Genomic DNA, 23,182 nt, shown 5'->3' on the forward strand with positions numbered 1-23,182 from the left:
AAATGTATGTGGAATTCTTGTGCGGGACTCCAACCTGTCTCAAGGAAGGGTAAACGAACCTTTGAGAAGGACAAATCTTGGCAAATGAGTTGTTTCTCTTGGCTGCTCTAGCCACTCAAAATCTTTGGTATCGGGTGGTATCGGTGAAAAAATCCAACCGATACTTACCGATACCGATACATCGGTATCGGCTCAGACCTAATATAAATCATTCTTGAAGAATGAAGTTTGGGAATTAGTAGATCGTCCAAAGGACTAAAGTGTAGTTAAATGTATATGGGTATATAAAGTAAAAACAGATGTAAATGGAGACGTAGATAGATATAAAGCTTGATTAGTAGCACGGGACTTTATGCAACAATATGCTATCGATTATGAAGAGACGTTTCCACCTGTTGTAAGACACTCTACTCTCAAGACTTTTGTTTGCTATTGGTGTAGAATGCAATATGGACATACAGCATATTGATATAAGTACTGCGTTCCTGAATGGTGATTTAAATTACACAATTTATATGGAACAACCGCAAACTCAAAAAGAGTTTGTATGGTCTAAAAACAAGTAAGCCGAGCTTGGAATCAGAAAATACATGATGTGTTAATCAAAATGAAATACAGCCAATCAAAATGTGAACCTTGCGTGTACACAAAATGCATAAAGGGTAAAAAGATGATTGTAGCATTATATGTTGATGATATTTTTGTATTTAGTGAAGATGCATGTGAAAAACAAAAGTTCATAAATGTACTGAAAGAAAATTTTGATGTTAAACTATTGGGACCAGTAAAACTTTGTCTAGGAATGGAGGTTGACAGGAATAAGAAACTGAATACTCTAACTTTATCTCAGAAGAAGTATACTAAACAGTTACTTACACGTTTTGGTGTGGATAAATTCAAAACTGTTTCAACTCCCATGGAGCTAAATGTAAAATTAGAAAAAGCTGAGAAATGTGAAACCAAATTTTCCTATCAGCAATTGGTAGGTAGTGTTGAGTTTTGGGTTCTCTCTGTTCTTCGGTTATTCAGGAAATGGAGTAAAGAATACGACTGAAGTTTCAACACAAACAAAAGTGTATAATTCACCAACACAATAACAGAATTATTACAATAACTTACATAATGGTATAAATGCGAGAAGCCTCGTCATGAACGACGGCTATGACTTTTCATACATACTCGACAGGAACAATGCGCAGACTAATGACGAACAACATTTAATAATCAGGTCTGGCGTTCAAGTTCAATTGGTATACGACACTCTCCCCCCCTTCGGCTGAAGAGACTCCCGTTTCATGGAGTTTGCCCATAGCGGTCAGGCGGTCGTCTTGGTCTCTGTGATCTCCTTAGCGGTTGATTGTCGCAGGTAGCATTTGGATGTTCCACTAGATCTTCAGTAGCAGGTACTGGAAGATAGTCCTCCTCTCTAACAAGCACTGGGTTGTTTCCGCTTGGTCGACTTTGATTTCGGACAAAGATGTCTTTTCCAACCTTGTCGGGATACCTCTTGATCCTCGCGAGATGAACAACAATCAGGTCATTATCTACAATCACCTTCGCCATCTTCCGGCCCATCAGTTTAACAATTTCGCCAATTTTGTACTTGGGCCCATGGCTGAATTGTTTCTTGTGACGTTCCACAAGTACCTTTTCCCCCGGCATAAACGGAACCGGACTAATAGGTTGATTCTTGGAACCATTTGACGTGTCAAAAGTGGAAATGTCTGTTCTTGGCCGAAACTTAAGCAAACGTTCTGCTGGACTATACCCGTGCACTGGAGTATTCCTTAATCTGCCTAAAAGCTCAAGAACGAACTTGTCCATCTCTCTCAACATGATGCATGAACGATTTGAAAAGTTCTTTTCTAGTAAGTTCTTCACCACCCCAACATTCCTTTCAGCTAGACCATTTGATTGGGGGGTGTACGGAGCTGAGTGAAGAAGCTTGATATTCCTCTTTGAGCAATAAGAGTTGAACTCTGAAGATGCAAATGGTTGGCCATTGTCAGTTACATAGGTTTTCGGATATCCAAAGCATGAAGAAAATTCATCTAAATAACCAATCATGGTGTCAAATTGCATATTCTTCACTCTCCATATAGATATCCAATGAGAATAAGCGTCAACCAGCAACAGGAAATTCATGTCTGAGAAATGGAAGAAATCAAGATGAACACGCACAAAAGGCTGCGATGCAATAGGCCACATTTCGAATGTTGGGCCTGTTATTGTATCGCAAACATGTGTCACACAAAGACGTAACCCTCTCAATATCTTCGTTCATCGTGTTCCAGAAGAACGATGAACGAGCTATTTCCTTCATTTTGCATGTTCCCTGGTGGAATTTGTGCAACAGAGATAGGACACTTTGGATACAAGATTCAGGTACGACCAGTCTTTCGCCCACGAAAATACACCCCTTCTGTATGTGGACATCATATCGCCTGTCGAATATTTTTCTGAGAGGATGACCTTTCGTTCTCCCGATGAATTGTGGCCATCTCCCTTGAACATATTCGAAGACTTTAGAAAGCTCAGGATCACGTTGTGATTCCAGCGAAATGTGCGTCAACACCGAAGATTCAATAAGATTAAGGACAACCGGCTCAGCTGTCAACTGACATGCGAAATCATCATAATAAATCACGAACTGGATCATCTGCAACACAAATTCTAGACAGTGCATCAGCCAACTCAACGTGAGGCATGTAAACAGTTTTGAAGTCATATTCTTCCAATACTAACTTCCATCTGTTGATTCTGCTGATGGCTAAAGCAGGCAGGTTACTTCTAGGATCCAGCAGGTGAGATAAAGGTTTCGAGTCGGTGAACGCAACAAAATGTTGTCCAATGAGATACTTGTGAAAGTATTTGACTCCACGGACTAATGCAAGAGATTCTCTTTCCAATTGAGTGTAGTTCCTTTCCGCAGCAGATAATGTACCGGCCATACACATGATAGGCTTTAGGACTCCGTTTATTTTGTGCATTATGGCTGCTCCCGTAGCTGTAGGAGATGCATCCGACATCAGCTATAAGTCCTTACAAGGATCATATACTGTGCGTACTAAGTCCTTAGATAGCAGATCCTTAACATCCTGGAATCCCTTCTGATGAACATCTGTCCATGACCAGCGTACCCCATTCTTCAACAAATCATATAAACTGGCAACACAGTCAGCTAGGTTTGGCAGGTACGAAGCGTAATACGTGACCATACCGAGAAATGACTTCAATTCGCCAACATTAGTGGGTGGCTTACATTGAATTATTTTATCAATGTTTTTTTTCAGAGGACGGATTCCCTCCTGTGAAAGAGAATGGCCCGGATACTTCACATTTTGCACAAAGAACACAGACTTTTGTTCATTTATGCGGACGCCATAATCGGAGAAAAGATTCAGTACCTTTCGTGCGTTATCATTGCACTCCTCAAGAGTAACTCCTTCTACTAGAATGTCGTCTTGGAAAATGGCACTGGCAGAGTTTACTCCGAAGGGAAGCTTCAACTGTCTGAATAACCCGAATTCCGTGTTGAAGACAAGGACCTTCTGAGCCTGTAGAGATAGGCGTAACTGAAGGTAAGCCCTTCGAAGGTCAAATGAAACGAACCAACTACAACCAACCATCTTGTTGAAGAGGTCCTCTATTTTAGGTAACGGATGTCCCATCTTCCTAAGTTGCGGATTTACAGTGTTCTTGTAGGACACACATAGCCTTAATTCACCGTTTTTCTTACGAACAACAAGAGGAGAAGCCCACGATGATGATTTGATCGGTTCAATGACTCCGTCACTAACCAACTTCTGTAATTCATCCTTGACTGATTCCTTAAGCGAGTACGGGACGTCGTAATATCTCTTGAACACTGGTGTAGCATCGTCTTTCAATGGCAAGTCTATCTCGAAGCGCTTGATCGACTTGGACATGTCACCATCAAAAGATATAGGAAAATCTTTCCTTAGATTCGCAACCAGTTCCTTTATTGCTGATGATTCAACAGTAGTTGCAACCATCTGAGGAACATGTGAAACAAAAATGTTCCGCCATTCAGGCATGAAAATGTCAATCCAAGACAAACCCATAATCGCACGATTCAATTTTGTCTTTACAACAATCATATCTAAGTCATGTTTCATTCCTTGAAATACAACTTCAACGCTAACTTTTCCTAAAACACCAAGATTATTACCATTTGCTGCTTTCAAGATGATAGGAAAATTGCGTATAGTGCAACCTCGCAATGAAGACTCAAATTGTCTACTGTCAATTAAAGTATAGACAGAACCTGTATCCACTAGGAATGTAATCTTAGAATTGTCGACTTGTAAGTCGATAAACAACGATCCCTGTGTATGCCAAACAGATTCACTTTCTTTAGTAACGAAAGTAGTGAAAATTTCTGGACACTGAGCGTTATATCGGATACCAGCGGCGCTGTAATCAACAAATTCGTTCTTAGATTTTTCTTCTCAAATATCTGCAAATTTGTAATCTATGGGAATGCACGGCACATTAAAATCTGAAAAATGTGATTGCTTGAAATTGCTGTGATTGTTTGGTACAATCGTAGGTTTTGAATAAGCTGGAACATTGATAGATCTTTCATTGATACGTGCGTTAAGCACAATGTTTGTGTTAGAAACCAATTTGTTTTTGCTAGAATTGTTATATTCTCTCTTCTTGCAGGCTGTCAAGAAATGATTTTTCTTTTTACAATATCTGCAAGTAGCCCCGAAAGCTGGGCATTTCCCGTTAGGATGAAAAGAATTACAATTACCACACGGTTTACCAGAATCATTGTTTGATTTGTTATCAATATTCCTTGTATCAGCTCTATTTTGTCTGATGTTCATTCCAAGATTGCCCTTGTACCTGTTTTGTATTCGCGAAGTGAATTCAGTCGGAGTTTCAGAATATTCCACAGCATTCTTTGAGTGACTTTGGTTAACAATTCCCTCATTTAATTCTAGCTCGTTGAGATACATGGCCGTATCTATTGCCTTTTTCAAGGTCAAATCAGGATCTGATAACAGTCTATTTCTAACACGCACACTTCTCATACCAAGAATAAATACGTCGCGACACATTGAATCGATGAGATCACCAAAATCACATTTTGAGGCCTGCTCTTTAATTTGCACAATGAAATCAGGAATGCTTTGATTATCTTTCTGTTTAATAAGAAAAAACTTATGCCTTTCAAGTACGAGATTCTTCTTGGGCTCATAATGGCGGATTAATGTTTGTTGAATTTGAGCAAGACTGAGCTCTGATATTGATTTAGGTTGTATGAGATTGTATAAATCAGCATACGTTCTCTGCCCTATTGCTGCTAATAGAACATGCTTAGCTTTATCACCGGGAATGTTCGAAGCTTTGCAGAAATGCTCGAATCTATCGAAGTATTGTTTAATACTTTCCTGCTCCCTGCAGAATTCAGAAAATTGTGACAACTTTTGCATTGTGTACAGAGATTCTTACCTCCAACAGACAGCTTGAAGAACAATCATAAGAAATATGTAAAATTACGAGAAGTAAGTATCAAATGAAGTTTCCAAGATCCTCGTCGCCATTGTTGAGTTTTGGGTTCTCTCTGTTCTTCGGTTATTCAGGAAATGGAGTAAAGAATACGACTGAAGTTTCAACACAAACAAAAGTGTATAATTCGCCAACACAGTAACAGAATTATTACAATAACTTACATAATGGTATAAATGCGAGAAGCCTCGTCATGAACGACGGCTATGACTTTTCATACATACTCGACAGGAACAATGCGCAGACTAATGACGAACAACATTTAATAATCAGGTCTGGCGTTCAAGTTCAATTGGTATACGACAGGTAGTCTCATGTATCTAGCAGTTTGTACACGACCATATATTGCTTTTGCTTGTAGTAAACTCAGTCAATTCAATAATTGTTATGATGTAAGACACTGGGTTGCAGCAAAAAGAGTTTTGAGATATTTGGCAGGAACACTAGATTAAAAACTTAAAAGGTGGAAATGAAGTAAAAGTGTACACAGATGCTAACTGGGCTAATGATTTGGTAGATCGTAGATCATACAGTGGTTTAGTTGTAAAATTTGGAGGTTCAGTTGTAAATTGGGAATCAAGGAAACAACGAACCGTTGCTTACTCAAGTACCGAAGCTGAGTATTATAGTTTGGGTGATGCTGCCAACGAGGCACAATTCATGAAAAATTTCTTATCAGAGATAATTGATATTAAGGTGTCAATTACAATTTTTAATGATAATTGAAATGCTCATAAAACTGTTGAAAATTCTCAACATCATAGGCGTACAAAACACATTGATGTACGACATCATTATATTAGGGATGCTGTTCAACAAGGAGATTTTTATTTGGTTTATCAACCAACGAATGATATGACTGCAGATTTATTAACAAAACCTGTATCTAAAATTGTGCATTACAATATGTATCACAGTTAGGTTTAAAATAATTATGGTAAATAATTTGAGTAAGGAGAAGTGTTAAAATATTTTGTTTCAAAAAGATTCTCATACTCAAATATGTTGACATAAATTTTTCATGTGTGATATATTCTGTGAAGCGACTCAATTTTTTTTGTTCATCTTGTTCTGTGGCTTCGAAGAAGACAGAAATAAAACTTCTTATTTCCAGTTCAGTTCGGCGTATTTATCATTATGGATTATCAGGTTTGAATAATGGCTTAAAATTTAACACTTTCATGATGCACATCTCAACATGTCCTGTGGAATAGCACGTATTTCACGGCAATTGACAGTTCACAATATTATCCCTGGCTCTCCACTGTCTAACCCACCACAGAATGCTGTGTGTTTGTAGAACAGGTGCATGGCGATTTTCATTGTTCAACCACAGTGACTGGTGCAGGTGCCTGTTGGATGAAGGCTTCCACCACCGCAATCTGCATGTATGCCACACATGCATTCTGAGGGTTGCCAATTCAAATTGGTAGATACAATATGTGCCAGCCTGTATTAATTATGATGAAAATAAATATATGATCTTTAATTGTGTATTTCTCGTACACATTTTTTTTACCTTGCTTGTGGACTAATCATGTTCGTGAGAATGAATGATGATGAAACAAAGACAAAGGAACACCCATGTCCAGGTGAACCAACCCAGAACCTACAATGTTCTGGCACATTATTTTAACACCAGAAGCTTATGAAATTCTGGATATTACTTCTGAACTTTTAACCTGTTAACAAAAATTTAACCTGCAACAATACTTCTTAGTTTAATCACATGACAACAACTGTCTTGTAGTCTATAAGAAATACACATGTTTATAGAATGCACAGAAAGTCTTTGTATATGATTACTTCCACAATATATTCCTCACACAAAGTTTGCAATATTGTTATATTAGGCACAATAAGTTTAAAATATTGTTATATTAGGCACAACAAGTTCAGAATATTGTTGTATTAGGCAATAGGTGATAGGCATATGTTGGCGAAAACACAAGAATGTTCAGCCGACAGACAGAGAGCATGTGTTGTTGCATTCCATGGTTGTACCTATCACCTATGTCTAGTATAACAATATTCCAAACTTTTGTGAGGAGTGTATTAATTTAACACCACTTGAAGATTTTGCTTTATAATATTAAAAATATGAGGTATGAAACCTATAAGCACATTCTGTGACTAAAAATAATATAAAAGAAAACTTCTTACTTGCAATTGCCTAAAGAAATGACTATTTACTGATTTTGGAAGTGAAAATACTTTTGATAAAAACAAATTTAAACAAGTCCTCCAAATTGCAATAAAGAAAACTAAAAATCCCACACTACAGTCAATTACAGGCCATCAATTTTCTTTCTAGCAACTTTCATGTTACACACCAGGATGAAAAAAAAACGATATTACTGACCATTTTCCATGAACTAGACAGGCATATTCATAATAGAGCTTGAAGTGTTGGCTAAAATTCTGATCACGGTTTGTTTGAGTTGAGTTTTAAGTCCACTTTATGCACAGATAGGCTAATCGGGACTGGGCCTACAGTTTAAAGTGGGATCCAAATTACTGTGTAATGTGCCTCCATTGGGTATCGAACCTGGGACCCCTTGATTATGACTTTACCACTGTGCCATTGGGGAGGTTGTCACTGTAGAGTTTTAACTTACTAAGATTCAGTTTAGCTTTTTCTTCCAGTGAAAATATGTAAACAATGGTTCCATTTGCTAGAAAATAATTTTGAGTATTTTCTTTGACTTACGAACATACTGCATCAACAATTTAACAAATATTCAAAATATGCATATTCAATGCAGTAGCATACCAGTATTTTTTTTTTCAAAACTGTATCAATTCAAGCCTGAGCTGAACCCTACCACAAAACATGCAGAGAATTTAATCTCAGGTACTGTATTTGCTGGCATTTAAGATGCACTTTTCCCTTTAAAAATAGGTCTGAAAAAAAAAAGTGCATCTTGTATGCTGATACTCATGATTACCTTCTATTATGGAATTTTTCTCTGTTTTGAGTTAGATCATTTTTCTTGCTTCCTTGCAGTGTGTGAGAGCATTCCAGTCATGTAGAGTTCATACACATGGATACGCAAGCACTGTCAAAGTAAAAAGTTGAAAGTAGACCTACACATTGCTTTATATTTGAAATACTGTAAATTAAATGCAATATTCAGTGACCTCAAAAATGTGTTGGTGCGTCTTATATGCCAGCAAATACGGTACCTACGATTACATTGCTGCTACTCATCAGCAAATGGGCCTAGAAGTGCTAAATCCACGGCACAAGAGCCCTTTGCCAGCCAAAGTCTACCAAGCTGATATTTCCTGGACAACACATGGTCTGTACATAGTTTCAACACCATTGTTATCTGCCATTCTAGGCCAGAGTCTACTACAATTTGTTTACACTAACTCTCAATATTGGGCCAACATAAAGGTTTTGGGACCACAATTAGGGCCTCCCACACTAAATACAACACTGCTAACCATCTGGCTATGTGGGAGCCCAAAGTTACAACAAAAGTGTCACAAAAAGGAAGCTCCACATTGGATTCACAAGACTTACTTGATTTTTGCTACTCATTCCAGAACCGTGCATGGATCGATGAAAGTCCAAAGTTCCAAATTCATCAGAAAGAGTGTCGACAAGGCTGAACTTCATCACCTCTATCACATCGTGGGCATCTTGTTCGCTTGCCTCCTCACGCAGCTCCAACTTAGCTCTGGCCTGTTGATATGCGTACACAATTATTAAACTACATATAGGGTGTCCAAGAAGTCTGTGTACCCCTACATTATATTAATTACATAGTACATATTACAAATTAATCAGGTGTCTATGACTAAAGAACTTGAAATGCAGAAGATTTAAAATCTAGGAAATATTTTTAATATAGCGGGACTAGGATTTTACAATTTGACACGTTTTTTTCTTGACTAAAGAACATTATTTTAATGAAACACAAGCATATGTTCACATGAGGACTCGCAGCCTCTTAGGTTATGGGTAACACTTCTTAGTTTGTTATTCACATAAAATCCAAGTCAAGTTTTTACAAGAAAATGAAGAATATTCCACTTCTTACCAAGAAAAATACTTATATGTGTGAGTCCAACTGTGAGTAAAAGCATAGTGTCATACAGGTTAACAACTCTTTATCACACCACCAAAAACTAAAGGACAAAAACCAAAACCAAAAACAAAACAGAGTCCATAATTCTTACAGCTGCAACAGGTGTTATAAGGTATACACATACAGGTAAATTACTATTCTGTGACATCATCAGTTATAGGTTTAAATATTGAATAAACACAGAAAACAAGTTGCAGAGATTAAAAATAACAATACTGTAGATCAGGGCTCGAAAAATCCCGGTCGCCAGGTTGCCATGGCGACTAAAAATTTCAGCCTGGCGACTGTAATCTTTTGCTATAATACGTCAAAATTTTGATGATTCTAAGTTCAAATTGCAGTACAGTGTAAGTTAGTATATGATTTTTTTTTTATCAATGTTGTGAACATTCGAGAGAGTCCGTAACAATTTCTTACCGTTTGTCCCCCAACACCCCATTTCCTGCTTTCTCAAATAATTTAGCGATGTTTCGAATACCGTGATGCTCAGCATCTTATACAGTGTTTCAAAAGTCGCACAACACAAACTTTGGAAATGTATATCATGTAAACCGTAAGAGATATTTACACTGTGTTTTCTGCATTATAAAGCCTCATACATAGAGATCTTTTTCAATGCTTAAAATTATCAGTTCACTCCGTACAGAAAATTATATAAATTAATAACTGACGGAAAGTAGCATTCAAATTTTTCCAAAAATGAACTTCTGAGTAAGAAAAGTATGGAAGAAATTATTGAAGGGTCATAATTAGACATTTAATGACTGATGCCATGTCAGTCTGTCATTTGTGACAATCTATCCCATCTTGTTATTGTTATTTTCTTTTGTTATATTTGTTTCTACTTTGTTGTTTCAGTGTAAAATGACCAAATAAGACTGTTTCTGAAACTCTGAGTACATAAATAAATATTTGTAATGTGCAATATTTGATGAATTTTTGACTGGCGATTTTATGGGTTGAGTGAAAAGTGCCATTTTTGAGACATATCTCCATATATGGCAACACTAGCAGGTCGAAATATTGCCAACAGTCGCATGCAAGATGTGTCTAAGTATTGGCTATACATTTACGTGAAAAACCGTAAATCAAGATTTTGTGCCGAAATTGGACTCTTGAGAGAATCCTAGACTGCCCCTGGTTACATTGAATTCTCTTTGCTCACTTTCGCCGCTACTGTGTCTGTTTTCTTAATTGATTCAGCATGGCGTACTCATTGGAGCAGTGTGTGTGCATTGCTGAAGTGTGTTTTACTACTCATTCTTACACTCATGTGCAAGAGGTTTTCCAAGAAAAATCCCCTGCTTCTGCTGTACCTCACAAAGCAACTGTTTTACAATCAGTCAAACACCAACAAATGATCCCACAAATTGTTTAAGAATTGGTATTTATTGTTGAAAATCAGTTCTCAGATGTTTTCAGAAAATTAACAATGTTTTTTTAAATAATGTAATTGCTTTTATTTAGATAAATGCTAACATAAATTTATGAACCCAGTGATAGCCTACAGGATTAGTTTAGTGCAAAAAACCCGGTGTAAATATCTCTTACGATTTTCATTATATACATTTTCAAAGTTTGGATTGTGCGACTTTTGAAACATACTGTAGTATGCACAATTGCTAATAGGTGGTTTCCTGGCGCCTGATTTTCAGAGCTGGCGCCTAGCTTTGAAGACAATTTTTCGAGCACTGCTGTAGATATTTGTACAACAATAAAGGAAAATAACAACTATAAATATTAGTCCAAGGGGAAAGGATGCATCAAATTTCTCACATACATTCAATCTTGATGGTTTCAACAGTACAAAATGTAAAATTGTCCCAGATTTTACTATGTAAGATGGATAATATGAAATTTGGAATATAGACTCAGGGTTCCACTGGATTCATAAAATGTGAAGCAGCACCAAAATTTTGAAGGGAATATTTCAAAATTCTAGGATGCTATCTATGATTTGCATGGAATTAAGTGTAACACATTCTCAAATCTACTTTAACTAAAGCAAAAACGTGCAGGAGTCTACCTGTGTCAGTCTCACAAGCGATTCCAACTGCCGAGTGGTGACAGGAGTGCAGTCCATCGCATGGTGGTTCTTTCGAAGCTGGAGGTAGAACTGCTGCAAAACAGCTGCGGCTGCTGGAGAAATGCTAGGGTGAACGTACTTGCGAGCATACGCAACGTACTTTCTCAATAGCGGTGGAGGGATGAGATCAATCACCTCACCAGACGAGAGCTTCAATCGATTGCTGCAAATGAAGAAATGTTGTTATTTACAAACCATCTCCCAGTCAGCAAGCACTAATCATTAGCCAGGCTTCTCACTTATTTTGACAAACCAAATTCCCTGACTTTTCCAGATTATTTAAATACAGTGTGCATCATGGGAAATGGATGATTTTCAAATTGAGAATTCTTGCTTGGGCATGCCATTTTCGGCTCAGTTTGGATCAGTGTGGCAACAGTACATGCAATGTCAATGCAGTCATGGCACCGTAAACATTAGAGCATCTTGTATGTTCACGTACGACAGTTTCGTTAAAAGTGGTGAGTCAATTATTGAAACATAGCAGCTCTTTTGAAAAGCCACGCACTATAGACAAACTTAAGGATGCCATTCGGCAGCAAGTGGGACTGATTACCCAAGAACTGTTCGAGAGTGTAGAAGAGCAGTTCAATGAGTGACTCCACATTTGAATTCGCCGAAACGGTCGTCATTTAAATGACATTATTTTCCACACTTAATCTCAAATGGCACGTGATGTTGTATCATTTCATTATGGAATATAAAATGTTCATTTATACACATTACTGGAGTTCTATCTATTTTAAAATTGTCCATTTCCTGTGATGCACCCTGTACTTCTTATAGGTTATTTTATAATTCTTTAAAATGCTAATGTTAAGTCTTCAACTTAGCATTATATTAAAATGAGTAAAGATTATTCAATATAATTGAAAATAAATGAACAAAAAAATATAAAACATTTTTACACAAAATACCTACAATCAACATGCTTGATGAAGAAAATGTGAAATGTTTTCTCTCTCTAATCCTGGCAAGCAAATACCAGTTTGTAGACTATTCGAGGTTTTTTAAAAACAGTTTTTTGCAAAATTTCCTAACTTTTCAGTGAGCTTCTCAGCATGTAACTTTCCAGTTTCTTTCTGCTATCTTCTGAGGGAAATGCAAGTGGTTAACCAAAATTTCAGGAATGTGTCCGTTTTGTTGAAAATACATTGTAATTTTACATGTTATTAACATAACATTGTGGGTAGCAACTTGCATGCCAGTTTAGTGGAGTAATAATTCAGTTACGTAGTCAGTGAAATAACTTTATCTGTTATCAGAGAACTAAATCTGTAAAAGCGTATTGCAATTTCTACTGACGTAATTTGTCACTATACATTCTGTCCTATGCTATCACTAAGTGTTGTATGTTAGCTAATGATCTGCAGTTAGCACCAAATACACAACCAATCATATTTTATCAGTTGCTTCATAGTGAAGGTTTGAAACATATACAAGTCATTCGGCAAAGTATGATGAGATAGTTTCAATCGAAATGGACCTACAATTTAAAGTGAAATTCAAAGTACTGTGTAATGGGTAGGGGTAGAAAAATACAGGGTCCCTGAAAATTTTCACCAAGCGACTGAATTTTTAAATTGAGTTCTACACTTCTTATTTTCTTAATATTTCAAGTTTGCGTATGGAAATTTTTATTACTTTTTTCAAAAAAAATAACAAGTAAAGTATGTTTTTTTAATGTTTGTGTGTTTTCTGTTTCACATGTATCATTAAATCATAATCATAAACATTACATTATATTTTTTGTACTGTTGCTAGCCATACAGTGATATGGTAGAAACACTCAAATATTAGAATGTATTACGTAGTTATACATGCTGTTAACAGTTGAGCCTTTTTAAGGGAGGCCACTCAGGTGTAAAAATTAATTTCTTTTAATCCAATCTTGCATCAATTAATAAATTTAATATTTTAAGATCACATTTCATAGCTTATCTTAGTTGAATTCATTGTTTTCTTAGCCTGTATTTTTAAAAAAATAGAAGAAAAGCTTTCTCCTGAGAAAAAGAAGCTGGCAGCTGAAATACTTTTAGTTTTGTCAACCCTAGTAATGTGCCTCCACCAGGAATCGAACATTAGAACATGTTGATTAAAAGGAGGTTAAAAGACAGGAAAGACTTACTATAGGGACTGATCTGAAGTACTAGTGCTTGATGACTGTTGAGAAACCCTGTGGCTACCAGACTGACTATCTTTCGTCCGCTTACGGCCAGAATGTAAGGCCATTACGTGCTCCGACAACAAGCTGTCTAGTTGCTAAAAGAAAAACAAAAATTATCAATTAATAATTGGTGACAGAAAGGTGATGCTAAAAAACAAAAATATCAATACAAATACCCTAATATTGACACTTATTCTTGGTTAGTTGTAAATATTAACATAACTTTTAAATCACCACATTAATTACTGTAATGAAGGATTGTCTTGAAAACGAAAGACTCATAAATTTGGAATACACTGAAAATCCGTTTATCCAAAATTATTTTTAATACATTTTAAAAACAAACATAAAATGTGTCTCTATAATTAGTAATTAATACTGCTCAAAAGTGATTCCAAGTGATATAACATTGTACACTATTAAAAAGAAGTAACTATCAGTGCAGGATACTGGATTGATTGATTGATTGATTTGCTTTATTTTACTTCACTATTGTGCCAGTTTTGGTTAATTTGCAAAGATGTGGATGAGTGATGACATGATGAAATTGATGAATGGACACTGTCAAACATCCATGCCCAGGCCGGGATTCGAACCCAGGACCCTGGCATCGTAGCGCAATGTGCTAACCACTCCACTACGGGCGCCGGCTACAGGATATTGCAAAATGTTCAAAAATTCTTACATCTTTACAAAAGCTACATACTACTATGGTAACACTACTTTCATCACCCACTGTATGTTTTAATGAGTGATGCACCAGTTTCAGTGACTATATCACGCTCCTGTCACGACAGATGCAGTCCCACCAAATTCAGATAGAATTCTTAGTGTATTGCTTGCCTTGGCTACTTATGTCAAGTAGTCTGAGATCGGATTGGTAGTACTGTACCTCCCTCACTTTCTCATACTCACACACACAATAATGGCAATGTCCAACAGTTACCTCATTTGGCTGATCCAACAATATAAAGACCAAATCAAATCTTGACAGAAGGGCTGGGCTCATTCTCAAATTCTCAGACACTGTTTTTGCTTTGTTGTAATGGCCTCCGGTGGGATTTGCAGCAGCCAAAATGGATGTCCTTGCCGGCAGCGAGCAGATGACTCCTGCCTTGGCTATGCTGATGCTCTGCTGTTCCATGGCTTCCAATATTGCCTGCAACATTACAATAAGAATTAATATACTCACAAAACTAGTATAACTCTTACACAATGTTTCTTACAATTCAAAAATACAGTTGGCACCTAAAAAATTGACAGTTTATTATTGTGCGGTATTTTTGTTGCAAAAAATTCAATTGTCATTATTTAGGAATGACATTAAACAACAATCGATCAGCAGAAGAGCATTCACATACGAAAATAAGTTTCTAACATACTCAACTTTTAATAACTCATTATTGTTATTAGCAAGATACATTACATATCAACAAAAAATTATAATTTGAAATTTATTAATAAATTATATATTGTAAATGATTCAAGGTGACAACGTGACTTGGAAAACATTTCAATGCATTTCCGATTATCATATGAATAGGAAATACTTGTTTTGTTGTACATTAATTGTAATATTTTATACCATTTGCTACATATATTACCATGTTTTCCACTTACATTTTATAAATCATAATTCCTGACTTTCCTACATACTGTTATGTAAATTCCCAGACCAATCTGCAATGTTTTAATTTAATAAATAACTAACTGCTCAATGAAATGTACAAAAAATAACTGGAGTTTACTTCACACTCTTGGAAAATGAGTAAAGAATAGACATTATTTTATTAAATATTCTCAATTAGAAAGCCAAGTACAGTGAAAAGTGAAATCTATTTGCCTGTCTCGTAATCCCGACAAGTAAGAAACCCAAGGAAAGCTTGACTATAATAAAATATTAAAATATTGTTGCCATTTTATTCCCTCATTTGGAAACAGGTAAGAGACTAACCTGGTGCTGAGTGGTCATTTTGTCGAACTCATCGATGCAGCAACATCCTTGGTCTGCCAGAACAAGAGCCCCGGCCTCCAAAGCAAAGTCTCCTCCCCCTTCCCTAGTCAAGGTCACAGTTAACCCAGATGCCGTGCTTGTGTTTCCACACACATACACTCCTGTAAGATCAAATGACGAAGACATTCAGAAAAAAATAGAATATAAAATCCAAATCACACACATGAATAAAGGGGATTTTTATAATGGATTTATGAACTACTACACTCAGTGGCGTAACTAAGGATTTAAGCTTTAATAACAAACACCCAATGATATACGAAATGAGCATACTGTAAAATCGTGGTTCTACTGTATATTTATTGTAATCTCTCTTTTATTAAGACTGATTATAACGTTAGTATCAACGGAACAGTTGCATAAACAATTATTATCATTAAATATATGCAGCATGTTTCCAGATTTGTTGTAAAATGAAGGGTTACTGACACAAGCTTGTTATTTAACCCATCTTTTTTTACTATCGTTTCAGATGTTCTTGTTAGGATACTTGTACCATTAGCGAAGGGGATATAATTCCCACTGACTCCCCTTGCACATATAACTTCTATAAAATTTATCAGAGTGGGACATAAGAAATTCTACAATTGTTTCTACAGTGGAACCCCGTTTTTACATTTTACATATAAAATGGTAAATAACAAAATAGACTCTATGGGTTAGTATCTGTATTACAATATTGTGTACCTCAAATGAGAACCAGACAGAAACCCAGGTTGTTTCATGTACCAAAATCTAGAACAAATTATGTAAAGATATCTCCGATGTGGAAAATGGGTAAAAATTATAATGAAGTGGTAGCAAATGATCCGAGCATTGATATAAACAGTATGTCATTTCAATCATTCAAAAGAACCTAAATGGGTCAGTGGAGAAAGGAGTGAGGGGTTCGTCTGCATAGTAATTAGTGAAACAATTTTTATGCACAAATACCTATATATAATGCACAAAATGTATGTATGCCTGAATGGAACAATGTTCTGTGGCATCATTTGTTTAATAAATAAATAAAAAAATAAAAATGTTTTGTGGATGGAGCTACGGTTATGGTGTCAGGGACATTCCAAAAAGGGCTCTTCCAGAGGCGTCTCTCTGGAACGGGTAGGGGTAAAAAGTAAAAAATGGCAGAGATCAAAAGGGTATCCATCCCGAAGGTGACATGGGTGATACTACCCAAAACGACCCAGGGGCATCAGTACAGGGTGCTGAAAAGTCCAAAAAATGTGTTTTCCAATGTTTGACCAGTGCCAAAAGCATGGGTCGCTGTGTGAATTTTTTATGCCAAACCTATTTGAGATGTAACAAACCATCAAGTCACATTGGAAACAGGTAGTTTCAGGCTACCATGTGGTATTTTTTGTTTTGCCGTTCCTACCTACCAAGCAAATATATTATTAAATTATAATATATAAATGTCTACATGGGCCTGTAATTTTACACTTAAATAATATATTATTAACCTTTTGCCGCCCAAGGCCTTTTTCACATGTAACCCTCTATTGCCAGAGCCGATTTTGAGCAAAATGCAGAGTTTCAATTAAATGAGTGTAGATCGGAGGCTAATTGCCCTAGAGAGATGAGTGATATACCGTTGTACGCGGAATGAACCAGAGATTCAGACTATATGAAATTTTTGCAAATTCGGCGTATATGTGGCGGGGAAATTTCGGGGAAAAAAAATTGGTTCCCCCACCCTCCTCCCAAGAAAAAAGTACATGACAGTGTCGACATGCACATGGAAATGATCGCTGACATGTAAGGAACACAAAAATATTTGCATTATTATCATATGACCAATGTAACTTGAGTTGTACTCCCAAAAGGAATGGTCGGCACGCCACTGATTCAAGCTTCAAAATGCAGCGGTACCTTGAAATGACTATAGCTCAGAAACTAAATGCCCTAGAGATATAAAAGATATACAGTTTTACGCAGAATGAATCACAGATTCAGACGATATATAATTTATGCACATTCGGCATATTCATGGAGGGGGAAAGGGGGGAAATCCCCTGAAAATACATTTTTAAAAAATGGGGTTTCGCCCCCCCCCCCCCCCCCACCTGCCCGAAAAAAAGGATATGAAAAATTCAAAATGCACATAGAAATTATCGCTGGCATGTAAGAAACAGAAAAATCTTTGCATCATTGTCGTATGACCAATGTAACTTGAGTTGTACCCCCAAAAGGAATGGTCGGGACGCCACTGATTCAAGCTTCAAAATGCAGCGGTACCTTGAAATGACTATAGCTCAGAAACTATATGCCCTAGAGATATAAAAGATATACCGTTGTACGCAGAATGAATCACAGATTCAGACAATATATAATTTATGCACATTCCGCGTACATATGGAGGGGGAAAGGGGGAAATCCCCTCAAAAATACTTTTCTTAAAAAAGCCCCCCGAAAAAAAATGTCAAAATGCACAAAATGCAAAATTTATGCAAATTTGGTGTATATATGGAGGGGGAAGGCAGAAAACCCCCAAAAATTATTTTAAAAAATTCTCACTTCACCCAAAAAATGTCCTCGCACTTGGGCACAAAACGACACCTACGCACAACATTCACGGACGAAAAGCTAGAACGTAGTAAAAAATGAGCGCCAATTCTTGCAGCTGCTTGAAATTCTATTTTTAGACAATGCTGGGTAACCCCTGTTGCCACTTGTGGACACTTGTGCTAAAAAAAACAAAGGTTTCCTTCAGCACGCTTCGAAATTCCATTCTCACAACGCAGATTCAACAACCAGTCTTCCCCCTCCCCCCTGCTTGCGCCCTCACGGAAAACTTTCATTTTGACATCGGATACTGATAAACCATCTTCCTTCGAATGCACTTAGCAGGAGGGAGTGAAAAGCATTGCTTTAGAACAACAAAGCTGGTCTTCCTTTGTCGGCAAAAAATTGACCTTGAAAAGAGAAGTCCCTTTTCCCACCTTTCCCCCTCCATTTTCATGAAGACAAAAAAAAATGCAAAAAACCATTTCTGTTAAATACATGTGTTAGTAACAATATAAAAAAATAAAATCGAAATTCTAGCCAAAAATAGAAAAGTTATAACGTAAGAACTACGACCTTGACACAGCGTCTCGATCGAGACGCTTGGTTCCGTGAGGTTTACTTTTGGGTATCTCGTTCGAGACGCTTGGGCGGCAAAAGGTTAAACTATTAACATGTGTCACAATTTATTTTCATGTAAAATGTTGGAAATACATTGTAATACTGGAAATAAAAAAAATAATACTCATACTTCCAATAACAAGTTTATTTTAATGTTCTCTCTCCTGTAAAACGGCATGTGCAGCTTGCCAAAACACTTATTTCTGGTCATTCCAGTGTGAAAGTTCCCATAATTGGAATTCATTTCCTTCAGAATGAAACAAATTCGTGATGAAATAAGAACCCTGGTGAAATAAAAATAATTCAACAGTGGCCAATTGCAACTGGAAGTCCTCGAAGCACAGTTACTGTTTCTCGCATCGAATACCAGGACACCAGGATCCAACTCTACTTCAACAACTTCGCCACAATATTGGCAAATTCAATCCCTCTCTATGCTATATGATCTTTCTAATACATAATTCAGTTATCCTAGTCATTCACATGGCAACTGCACTACTAGTATACTGTAATTAGTTATGATGTAATAATTAGCATATTACATGTACCACCTCTATGTTCCCACTAACACCACTGCGTACAGGAAACACTGGTGGCCTTGTTCTAGGCCTTAATTTGTCCACACTGCGTAAGGTTCCCAGTATGGAGCTTGACTTAAGGCCATAAAAATATTGCATTTTTTATAACTAATGTATAGGGGCATGCATATTTCGTTTTTGAGAAAAAAACGAATTTGAAAAAATTCATTGTAGTGTTAATTTTTCATGTTTTTGAAAGGTGTGAGATGCATTTTGTGACCATATTTTGTCACGAAATAATGCAAAATAAACTGCAAAAAGCTAAATTAACTCTTAAACACGAAATTCAGGGTTTATTCACCGATGCAACACCTTCCGAGGTCTGAATTATCCTGAGAGTTATGCAATTTCCGGAAAATTGATTAATTCTGCTGTTAATATTGGAGAAGCAAAAATGGACTCCTTTACACAGAAATAAACTTAATACTCTGATAACTACATAAATGTGCTGAAATGTTAATTCTGTGGAATAAGTGCAGTTTTTAAATCAAATTTAGGATTATATTCACAATTTTAAAACCAAAATGTCTTTTTATATACCACTTTTCATCCAATTTTTCACTGCTAAAACACCGATATTTTATTTTATTTACCACTTTTGAACCCGAAATTGACTCCTTTTTTGTACCGAAATATTGCTTTTTTTATTTACCAAAAATATGTGCCTCTACTAATGTAATATTATCAGACTTGAACATCATGCATTTTAACTTTAAATCAGCCCACAATGTAGTCTTCATTTTAATTTTAAATCAAAATTGAAATCAAGATTCCTCTGCATAAAGATTAATGAACAAAATAAGCACACACTAAACTAAAACACATGAGGGTTATTGTTATGGAAGATTTTCTTATGGCTATGCACTCACTCTATCTACTAATTTTCCTTATTTTTTAGTCTAGGTTCTGCTAATTCTCACTTCCTAAATACCTTCTCATCATTATTTGCAATCCATGCTAACAACAAACCTTCAAGTCAGAAACTAAAAGTATATTTATATTTCAATATAGTAAGACCATGTGTTACCTAAAGAAGCATATATTTCTTGAATAGGCTAAGTTTCAATACACACTCACAGTATTTTTATCAAGCTATGTAACAAGGCAATGTTGGAAACATAAAATGGTCATTCAAAATGGTTTTCATTCTACAAGTTGAAATTTTGGAACAAAATAGAATAAAGGTAATGTAAAATATGTAGTGTGAATTAATGTAAAATCGGTTTCCATATTTCTCATATTATCATCATAAAGTTTAGATTTAAATTTTTAATGTGTTGTTTTTTCTTATGATAAGGTCTTGTATTTTCTACCCTTTTTGCCATTCTTGATTTGTACTGTATGATGTGGCAGATAATATGTCATTTGATGGTGTGAACTTGCTAATTCTTGTATTATTATCAAATTTTGAAAAACTAAGTTCTTTATTCAGAATGAAATGCTTCTTTACAATTTACATCCATTTTATCCTATTTCTCCTCATTAGTGTTCATACTTTTTGTTCTACTGTGTATCAAAATGTTGCCAATTCAAGGAACATTTGCTTCTTTACATAACATATGTAATTTTATTGTACTAAAGTTCAAGTAGAGTAAGCAACGCATGCGAGCGATGAAAGCAGAAACTTAAAATGCAACACAATCACTAGAGGCATGCACATTTCATTTTTGACAGAAATACGAAATGTGAAATAACACACACTGTTTATTTTTCATGTTTCTGAAAGGTGCGAGGTGCATTTTCCTACCACGTTTTGTCACTAAATGATGCGAAATTAACTTCAAAATGCAAAATAAACTCTTTACCACAAAATTTAGAATTTATTTACCAGTGCGACACTTTCTGAAGCCTGAATTATCCTGAGAGTTAGGCAAATCACTTAAAATTGTTCAATTCTACTGCAAATATTTCAGAGGCAAAAATGGACTCCTTTACACAGGAATACACTTAATACTCTAATAACTACATAAATGTGCTATTAGAACGGAAATGTTTATTTTTTACAATAAGTGTAATTTTTCAGTTAAATTGATGGTTATATTCTCCATTTTAATACAGACATGAAATTGTATACACAACTTTTGTTCCCGAAATGTGCCTAGTTTTTATACTGAAGTCTTGATATTTTATTCACCATAAACATGCGACCCTAACAATCACAAACCTCTTGGAGCAATGCCAGCACAGGCCTGCAACATCTGCGACTTCCCAAGACCTGGATCTCCGACAACGAGTACATGTGGATCTCCTCGGCTGTCCATGTGATGTGATGATCCGCCAAATAGTGCCAGAAGCAACCCAGCTTTTACAACTTCATGGCCGTAAATGGCAGATGCCAGTGAATTTACAAGAAGACGGAACAAGTCAGGCTGCGAGTGGATTTCCTGTAGGAAAGAGATGTAATAGCCAGCTTTTTCTTTGTACCAAACACAATGAAAGAGAGCAAAACTAGAGTCCGGATTTTAAAGGGAAGTCCTTTTTTATTATTCAACATCGATCATGGAATAAATAACAACAGTGTGGATAATTATCTTCCACCAACAAGATTACATGGTTTTGACTTCCCCCTTCCTTGGTCCTTTTATTGACAAGATTTCAAATATTTTGTACAACTGTTTTTTCCCTGAACAAAACATTCAACAATTGTCTATTTTAGTGCAGTTTAGAGGAAAGAAACAACAAGCACCTTCTACCTTAGTTTCCCTCCATGAGTGTTGGGAGTTGCAGCGATTTGAAAGTGGACTTATCTGCTAGATTTAGACTTTTATTGTGAAGTCTTTTAGAATAGTTTTAACTTAACTGTGTGACAGTGACAACAGTATTGAGTGTCAGTGAAATGGTGAAGACAGGTACAAGTTGCAGCAAGCTATGGAATGCGGTAAGCTGTTGCAAGGAAGATTTCATCGAAACAGATGGTAAGATTATTTGCTGTACTTTACCTTAAAAAAATAAATGAAAAAGGACTATAGTTTATTTTTGCACTCCACTAAAAATATTACTTTAAATGATAGCACAATATATACCACTCTCATAGAAAAAGAGATACATTAATACGAAACTTAATGCATCCCTTTTTATATATGAATGGTATATATTGCTCTTTCATTTAAAATAGTAATTTTAGTGGAGTGCAAAAAACTATAGTCCTTTTTTTCCTTTTTTTGGCAATAATTTTCGCTTTTTTGGTCTTTTTTAGAGCATTTTTTTCACCTTTAAAACCTGGTCTCGAATTATAACACTCAAATTTAGGGGGGGGGGGGGACTGAAAATAGGGAGGGACCCAAGCAGATAGACATACACACCAAATTATTGTTATTTTGATCAGAAACTCTGTGAATAAATATTACAGTGGAACCTCAATTTTAGTTCCTGGATATTACATTTCCCCACATTATACATGGTTCCAACATAGCAAAATGCAATAAATTTTTTCTCGATTTTACATTTTTCCACCCTGTAAGTATTTTCAGCTTGGTCCCCTGAAAAGCATAAAATCAAAGTTCCACTGTATTACGATTACCAAATCCTTGTAGATTGTGCAAGTAACTAAAGTAATTTTATATTAAACACTAATTT

At 36.0% G+C, this 23,182-nt stretch overlaps 1 protein-coding gene across 8 annotated transcripts in view; it reads right to left on the reverse strand.

Moving 5' to 3' along the window:
* LOC146000271 (DNA helicase MCM8-like) overlaps positions 1 to 23,182 on the reverse strand; it is a 67,300-nt gene that overhangs the window by 9,129 nt on the left and 34,989 nt on the right. For all 8 annotated transcript variants that reach the window (XM_083137741.1, XM_083137737.1, XM_083137740.1 and 5 more), the window contains 6 exons: positions 21,771 to 21,990; positions 15,846 to 16,006; positions 14,838 to 15,050; positions 13,853 to 13,986; positions 11,665 to 11,887; positions 9,071 to 9,232 (listed from right to left, as the gene is read on the reverse strand). In XM_083137741.1, coding sequence (XP_082993867.1) covers positions 9,071 to 9,232; positions 11,665 to 11,887; positions 13,853 to 13,986; positions 14,838 to 15,050; positions 15,846 to 16,006; positions 21,771 to 21,990 — 1,113 coding nt within the window. The remainder of the gene's footprint in view (positions 1 to 9,070; positions 9,233 to 11,664; positions 11,888 to 13,852; positions 13,987 to 14,837; positions 15,051 to 15,845; positions 16,007 to 21,770; positions 21,991 to 23,182) is intronic.

This window comes from Lepisma saccharinum, chromosome 16 (genome assembly GCF_977018435.1).
Source record: "Lepisma saccharinum chromosome 16, izLepSacc3.1, whole genome shotgun sequence".
Lineage (NCBI taxonomy): Eukaryota > Metazoa > Arthropoda > Insecta > Zygentoma > Lepismatidae > Lepisma > Lepisma saccharinum.